The sequence below is a fragment of the Peromyscus maniculatus genome, chromosome 1, assembly GCF_049852395.1.
Source record: "Peromyscus maniculatus bairdii isolate BWxNUB_F1_BW_parent chromosome 1, HU_Pman_BW_mat_3.1, whole genome shotgun sequence".
Taxonomy (NCBI): Eukaryota; Metazoa; Chordata; class Mammalia; order Rodentia; family Cricetidae; genus Peromyscus; species Peromyscus maniculatus.
This window is the reverse complement of record NC_134852.1, coordinates 160,419,257-160,427,545: the sequence shown is the minus strand read 5'-3', so window position 1 is coordinate 160,427,545 and position 8,289 is coordinate 160,419,257. Positions and strand designations below refer to the sequence as shown.

Here is an 8,289-nt window from a genome sequence, read left to right as displayed (position 1 = left end):
TGTATATTTCAATGTGAAAACACAACACTCTTCTGAAAGCAGACAAAGAAACACACTGGACCCAAATACGAATGACGAGAGTTCAGGACTATAGAGTTTGCTTATGCCAAATCCCATGTTCCTATCTGGTAACAGTTTCCTGCAGTTTATACTCACAGAAAGAAGAAAATCATGAATCAGGACATTTTACATCAGATAAGCTGGTCAGAGAAATGTGGGAAAATCTCAACTATGGGCCTCGGGTGCTATCAGATGGCAGTATCTGCCTTTTGGTTGTTAGAAAATGAGGGTCAGTTTGTAGATTCCAAACACTTTAAATGGTCACAAAGTAATTTGCTCACAAATAGTGAGGGCAGTCAATGGTTATCAGGAGGGTGAGAGACGGCCCAGAGTGATTCAGCTCTGCACCTGTAACAGTCCCTCCTCTCCACATCATTAAAGTTCAGATCAGCTGAACAGCCATTGCAGTAACAGCTTCTTTCCAGGAAATTTCATTCACATGTGTATGTATGTATGCCTGTAGGTAGGTAAGTGTGTACATTATACACATAGAGATTAATTTATAATAGCAGAATATACCTCCTTGTGTGCCTCTCTATTACTCACTGAACTGTAAGATCACCAACACTTATCTTTCACTTGCTGCATTTCTGGTATTAGAACACAAGTGATCCTCACATTTACTATCTGAATCATCAAACTTCTATGTGAACTTTGTACTGGAGCACTTTAAGGCCCTGTCTTTGTCCAGCCTCTCACAACTATGGATATGTAAACATGGGAATGAATTGTTCTAAATCATGTCAGATAGCAAAGGTGGAGAATTGCACCATAATTCTTTTGCATTTACTTCCAGATTCTATTCATTAACTCTGTTAAACAGATTCAAGATGAAGCAAATTACTCCCAAGGAACAGAAAATGAAAAATGCTCCACTGTAGTTCCTGGAAATTTGTATAATCCACCAATGGCTGGATGCCATGGAACAGATTAACTCTGGTTTACCTTCAAGGAGTTACAGGTCATTTTCCAGAGTTGACCATGGGGGGGGTGGTCAAGGTTTCTAATAAAGTAAATGTTTAACAGACTAGATTGCAGAAAAAATATTAGCAGGATTTTTCGGTTACTTGGTAGAAAACAGGTCCCTCCCAACACAACAAATCACAGTTCTGTGACTGGTGTGACGTGAAGATGGGCATATTAAGAAGAGCTCAAGAACAACCCTATTTAGTGTGTTTCTGTGAAACAGAACTTTATTTCAATTTTATACTCCCCTGGGTGTAAGCATTTCTGCTTCCCATTGGAGACAGTCATTCAGCGTCAATGGCCTTTCAAGATCTCTTGAATCAAGCTGGAGGTATGGGGAGATACCAGATCCTTCAGATGGCTTTCCTTCTGATTTGCAATGTCATGGTGACTCCTCATGCTATTTTGGAGAACTTTACTGCAGCCATCCCCGGTCATCGCTGCTGGGTCCACATCATTGACAATGACACTGTCTCTGACAGTGACAGTGGAACCCTGAGCCAAGATGACCTCCTGAGGATCTCCATCCCACTGGACTCCAACCTGAGGCCAGACAAGTGCCATCGCTTTGTCCAACCACAGTGGCATCTGCTTCATCTGAATGGAACCTTCTCCAATGTGACAGAGCCAGACACAGAGCCCTGTGTGGATGGCTGGGTATACGACCAAAGCACCTTCCTCTCCACCACTGTGACTGAGGTAAGTGCCTTCTATAATATCAACCTCTGCAATTCGGCAATATCACAAATAGTGTGTGTTATTGGAACTTACTTACTGCCTGGTTAAATGCAAGAGTCTTATTCAATAATTTTAATGACTCAAACATAAATAAAGATGTATGTTTCTGATCCTTTTGTTCTAGTAATGGGCTCATATCAAGAAGTAATACTTAGAAGGAATTTTGACAACAGAACCATTTAGTAAAATAACAACAGTAGCTTCTTCCTCAGCACCAATCTCCTTCTAAGTCATGGGATTCTAAGCAACTTTACATTTTCAGGCATGACTTTCTTCCTCTGTAGAAGGTCAAATCCAATCAGAAATGGTTGTTTTCATATAAGTTATGTCACTTTTGTACCAGTGACCACACTGCCTTGTAGGGTGGTATTACAGTGTGTAGGGTAAAGTGCTAGGTAAGGCTGTTGATATCCTTTTTCTACCTACAGTCTGCATAGCAACATCTGCAACTATTAAAGGTAGCCAACAGGGAGAAAGTGTCCAGTTTGGTTTGACAGTGTTCTCTATGTTATGCAAAAAAAAAAAAAAAAAAATGTGTGTGATGTCTTCAGGAATAGGGTCTTAACATTTAGTTACTGTATGTAACCATATGTAATAGTAACAGCCTGTGTAGTTTTGGAGACCTGTGGGACCTCTCTGACCAGTAACTCATATAACATTATTCTGTATGCCTGGCACTGGGATTACTGCTTAACATCGCAGGTCTTTTTGGAGCATCATTGTCCAACCAAATATTGTACTTCCTTTCAAATTCCTTATTTTAAATTTTATTTTGAAATTAGCTTACTCAACAGTGAATTTCCATAATAGACATCCTTCGGAGAGATGCTGGAGAGGGTGTTGGAGGAAAGAATGGGAAGGATGGAACTTATATGATTATATTTTAGTTTAAAATTTTTACAAGCAGTTAAAAAGAATTGGAAAGAATAGAAAACATCCTTAGACATGATTCACAGAAACATTGAATAATTGCACAAGAACAGCACAAGATCATACCAATCAAAATTCCAGCATAGATTAGAGTAGAACTCAGAAGACCCCACTCCTAGCTGAAGATCTATTAGGAGTTGATGGTTGCTAGGAGAGGGACTATTACTCTACTTTAGGGGCATGGCCAGTACTAGGTTACCTATGTGCCAGTGTACATATGGGTAACATTAAGCAAATAGTAGACTATAGAAAAAAGAAAAAGGACATGAGGTTTGGAAAAGGATATATTCAGATATCTTGGAGGTAGTTGTAGGGGATATAAAGGTTGGATATTATCATAGTGTTTTGTATACATGCATGAAATTTCAAAGAATAAAATAAATAATAATCACAAAATATATGTAAAAAACATAATTCTTGTGTGTCTAATTAGTTTAAGTGCCCAAGTGTTGTGACAAGCAAGCACTATTCAGATTTGATTTTAAATGTAAAACATCTAGAAAGTTATACAAAGCCACAGTGATGGCTAAATATGTAGGTCCATGACAGAATGCATCTGCAGCACTTGTGAGGACCAAGATTCAGTACTGAACACTGCAAAAAAAAAATCCCAGTAGTTCACATTTCCTTATAGACCAGAATGTGGGTGATTGCCAGTACACTGCACCCATGCAGTTGCCCTGAGCTCCATCCTCTGTATTGACAAAAGTTTACAAGTAAGTAAGTAAAACAAAATGCAGCTGGAGAGTTTATCTCCAGCTCCCACCAAACCAGGCAGTCCTGCAACCCACTTATAAAATCAACACACAGACTCTTATATTATTTAAACTGTTTGGCCTAATGGCTCAGGCTTCTAGCTAGCTGTTCTTATATCTTAAATTAACCCATTTCTATTAATCTATAAGTTGCCATGTGGCTCGTGGCTTACCGGTATCTTAACATCTTCTCATGGAGGCGGCTGGCAGCGTCTCTCTGACTCAGTCTTCCACTTCCCAGAATTCTCCTCTCTCCTTGTCCCGCCTATACTTCCTGCCTGGCTACTGGCCAATCAGTGTTTTATTTATACAGAGCAATATCCGCAGCACTTCCCCTTTTCTTTTTTTTTCAAAAAGGAAGGTTTTAACTTTCACATAGTAAAATTACATATAACAAAACAATTTTCAAGCAAGAATTACAGTTATAATATCTAGTCTATTTATAATAACTAGTCTATTGGCAAAATTAAAGAAGATATCCTATCTATCTTATATTTGTGAGTCTAATGTTTCATATCTAACTTATCTTTTATCATAACTAAGGAAAAATTATAACTATCTCTAGTCTTCAACTACATCAAAGACCTCAGGATATAATACTACCTGAGAAATGGGAGAAGAATGCAAGCAACTTTCGGGAGTCTTGTAGGGTAGACAGTGACAGCTGACAGCCTGGATAGTCATCCAAAGTTCTCTTGTAAAATTGGGGCATCTGTCTTCAGCCTACAGGGCTAGAGTCTCTCAATCATTTTTCTCAGTGTCCTGTAGAATGTCTGGCAGTTTCCTCTCTGAAGCAGGAACCTGAAGGAACATTTTGGCAAGCAAAGTTCAGTGGTTACCTTCTTATGGGTCCTGCATGTCCAGTTGACCAAGCAGTTCAGGAAAGAACATTTTCTTACCCAAATGGCTATTTTTGCCAAGAAGAAGATAAACTCCATATAGAGTGTCTTCAATACCCATCCTCCTCTCTGAAGTAAATCGGTGCTGCCAGGAGCAGACATGTCTCACTGTCCAAAAAGTCTAAATATTTAAAATATTTTAAATGCCATATTCTGTAGGTCTTTGAAGTATTTGAAGATTACCTATCTATCTGAAATATATCTATGTATACCTAGAAGACTTAACTAACATGGTTACAAGTATGATTATCATAGATGACTAATCATTAATCTATTTCTTAATTATCTATTATAATTTTAAATGAGATGTATGAACATAATACCTTAAACAAAAGTAGAAATATGCACACAGTATAACAAAATTAACTTTAAATTTGTATCAAGAAACTAAAAGTCACAGCTTGGTACATTTGGGAATTTGAGCATAGCTTCTCTTACTACTTCCTGCTGGAGGGGGGCACTATATCTTATGGGAACACAAAGAAAATTTTAGGATTATGGAGCAGTCAGTGAGGGTGTATTGTCTGAGCCAGTTGCCTTGAAACAATTCTGGATGTTGGATCATCTGGGACATGGTGTCATCGGAGACCTTTCAGGGGGTCTTGGCTGGTCAAACCTGATATATCTTAATCTGGAACAAATACATAGCCTCTGGCTTTCTGTGGAAATAAAAGCAGAGCCTTCTTTCCAAAGCAACATATCCTTAGATCCAAATTTTGAAGTCAAGGTATCTTTATTTTTTTTTTTTATTTTTTTTAAAGGAATATAAAACTATTTATTGACCACTGTTCACCATTATTTACAATAAAGTAAATATACAGTTGGATGACATTCTGATACTACAAAGTTACTTTTCTGGCTCATTGAACCAGAACCCAAATACTGAAAAGATTGATCCTACCAGTAAGGAATGAGTCAGGGTACAGAAAAAGCATGCAAGTCATTAACTTATATTACCAAATTTTGTTCATTTATGTCAGCGGGTCTGAAATTGCCAACATCATCTCTAACCATGACCCCATTTCCACAGCAAACAGATATTCCACAAATCATAACCTTTTAGTAGATTTCAACTTTCTATAAAGGTATGGTTCACTAGAGGAACCTTTACACGCCCATTTAAGTCTTTGTTTGGTTTTTAGAAACAGGGATTCTCTGTGTAGCCCTGGCTGATCTAGTCTAAATCAGAGGTCCATCTGCCTTCATGCTGGGATTAAAGGCATGCACCACCACACCCAGCTTAAGTCTTGTTATTAAATCATACTACTACTTGTCTAATTCCATTTTCTGAAGGGGAAGTGTGTAAGGACAAACTTTTGTAAATAAACTACTGTATTTATGTGGTAATACATAAATTCTGATGTGGTTGCTTTAAAACTATCCAATAAATTACAGAATCATCTACTTAATCTGAAAGGTTATGGTTTTAGGAAAATGTTCACAATGATGGAATCTTATCAACACGTTTTCATCTACAGTTTTTGAGCATTAAAAAACAAGACAAAATGAAGAACAGTTACGCAAGTGTTTTATGCATATACACGCATACAAACAAAAAACCCAGAATGGTCCTTCTGTGTCCCAGTTAAAAATAAGTTCTGATTGAGTAATGACTGTAAAATCTCCTCAGCATTTAAGAAAAGCTGTTCTTCAAAGCCGAGGAAATACAACGTGGTATCAAATATTCTACTGTTAAAGAAGCAACTACAGAAAGCTTTCATTTGCTCAAAGGAATCAGTGCCTTTTGATGCAGAACAAAAACCGAAAATATCCCAACTACTGTCAATACTTCAAAACCAGCATATCAAACTCGATTTTCATTAGAACGCTATTTTTTCCACACTAGTAATTCAAAACCAAAGATCCAGATTTTATATATATATAAATATATATAAAAATGCAAACAATTATTGCGCCTCATCTTCTGGACAAGAATGCCAAGTCAGCCTCTCCTCATAAAAGGCGATGACAATCTGAGGACACTTCATATTTGCCTCCTTTGCCAGCACCAAGTCTGCCTCATCTGAGGCCTTCCATTTCATGAGAAACATTAACTCGCCACTGCTGTCTGTGGCACCGATTATTCGTTCAGGATCCAGACCTCTGGCAAAACCCCTTGGTTTGTCAGCAGCATCTCTTTTCTTCTTCGATTTGCTATCATCAGATTCACTGTCAGATAAAGATTTCCTTTTTGTACCATCTTTTTCTTTACCAGCTTTTTGAGAATTAAGAAATGCTTCAATTAATTCTGGACAATCTAAATTTTCTTCTGGTTCCCAAGTATTATCAGCATCTGTGAACCCTTTCCACTTGAGGAAATACTCCACCTTCCCATTCACTACACGCCGGTCCAGTACTTTTTCTACCACAAATTCTTCAGGCTCTGCCTCTTCAACTTTTTTACTCTTTCCATTCTGTTTCTTTCCCATTTTTTGCAATGTAGTTTTATTGGAGGCCATTTTTTTTTTAAAATCGAAGACTTGAAGAACGTCCGCGGCGTGGCGCCTCGGGGGTCTCCTGGGGGGTAGGGGAGGCAGGCCGCACCGCCGGGGCCTCTCCGCGTCGGGCGCGCCGCGCGCCAAAGCCGGGCTCCGCCCACCTCCTCGCCCTGGGCCCGCGGGCTGGGGGGTGGGGGGAGCTAAGCAGCGGGGGTTCCGCAAGCACCACCTCTCCCGGGGCGCGGGCTGCCCAGGGCCTCGGGCGGTGGAGCGCACGGGTCCTCCTGGGAGGGACCCTTAGCGGCGGCAGGTACAAAGATTAGCGTGGCCCGGGAGAACCCGGATGAGGATTGGCGGAGGGGGGGGGGGGAGCCGCAGGGTGGAGAAGGCCGCACGCCCGACCCGCGCCTGAAGTCAAGGTATCTTTAAAGTAAACACATTGGTTTAACTCCACTGCCTTTACAATCAAATATCTCTCTTTAGTTAAAAAAAATCCCAAAGACAACACAATCCAGAGTCTCTGTGTAATATTCATCTTTACATGGATTATTTTTTATACTACCTTTATTGTCTTTTTAAAAGCTTTATTTTTAAAAACTATTTCTTTATTTAACTGAATATATCACTTTTTCTTGTCTCTTTTAAGCTTATGTACATTTTTACACACATTGTAAAGCATTTAAAGTCTTGTTTCATCTGAATCTGCCTTATTGTGTAACTATTGCTTTAAACTGCAGCCTTTGTAAGACCAAAACAACCACTATGGCTGGTAGCTCCACCCACCTCAGCTTCCCAACATGGCGGTGGTACAGTTTACCAACAGCTCTGGGTCTGGAACCTTGTGTACCATCAACTATTAGAAGCAGTTCTATCAAAGCAGCACATAGCCCAGAAACCTTTTTTTTTTTTTTTTTTTTTTTTTTTTAACTAGCAAAGACTAAATCCACCATGCAGCAATGTAATGTGCTGCTTGGGGATGCCTCATTCCCGACATACTGCCGATCAAACACACACACCAGGAACCCGCCATAATAACTCAAACCCGCATGTTGCGGTTAGCTGCCCATATGAGACATGAAGCAGGAACCTGGTTTTGGCTCCATTTAGGATTGCTTATTAAATATTCTCAGGTTTAAGGTAGAAACTCAAGCTGTTGAGTGCCATTTGGAGCTGGAGAGTTTCTCTCCAGCTCCCACCAAGCCCAGGCAGTCCTGCAACCCACTTATAAAATCAACACACAGACTCTTATATTATTTAAATTGTTTGGCCTAATGGCTCAGGCTTCTAGCTAGCTGTTCTTATATCTTAAATTAACCCATTTCTATTAATCTATAGGTTGCCACATGTCTCCTGGCTTACCGGTATCTTAACATCTTCTCATGGAGGCGGCTGGCAGCGTCTCTCTGACTCAGCCTTCCACTTCCCAAAATTCTCCTCTCTTCTTGTCCCACCTATACTTCCTGCCTGGCTACTGGCCAATCAGTGTTTTATTTATACACAGCG

At 39.6% G+C, this 8,289-nt stretch overlaps 2 protein-coding genes and 1 long non-coding RNA gene across 5 annotated transcripts in view; 2 read left to right on the top strand and 1 right to left on the bottom strand.

The window, feature by feature from the left end:
* Positions 1 to 1,127: 1,127 nt before the first annotated feature.
* The window catches only part of LOC102917762 (solute carrier family 22 member 19-like), a 39,694-nt gene continuing 32,532 nt past the window's right edge, over positions 1,128 to 8,289 (top strand). For both annotated transcript variants that reach the window (XM_076558726.1, XM_006980758.4), the window contains exon 1: positions 1,128 to 1,725. In XM_076558726.1, the coding sequence (XP_076414841.1) occupies positions 1,324 to 1,725 (402 nt within the window). In that variant the 5' untranslated portion in view covers positions 1,128 to 1,323. The remainder of the gene's footprint in view (positions 1,726 to 8,289) is intronic.
* On the top strand, positions 2,290 to 7,706 carry LOC143270070 (uncharacterized). Its single transcript, XR_013046964.1, has 2 exons — positions 2,290 to 5,075; positions 7,206 to 7,706. It is a non-coding gene; the product is annotated as an uncharacterized LOC143270070 (long non-coding RNA).
* On the bottom strand, positions 5,110 to 7,169 carry LOC143270069 (chromobox protein homolog 3-like). Of its 2 annotated transcripts, XM_076558735.1 has the most exons (2): positions 6,642 to 7,169; positions 6,278 to 6,568 (listed from the first exon to the last, which is right to left on the bottom strand). In XM_076558735.1, the coding sequence occupies exons 1-2, from the start codon at positions 6,805 to 6,807 to the stop codon at positions 6,429 to 6,431; spliced, it is 306 nt and encodes a 101-aa protein (XP_076414850.1). In that variant the 5' UTR covers positions 6,808 to 7,169; the 3' UTR covers positions 6,278 to 6,428. The 2 variants fall into 2 exon arrangements, with proteins under 2 accessions (XP_076414845.1, XP_076414850.1); XM_076558730.1 differs by having other exon boundaries at positions 5,110 to 6,931.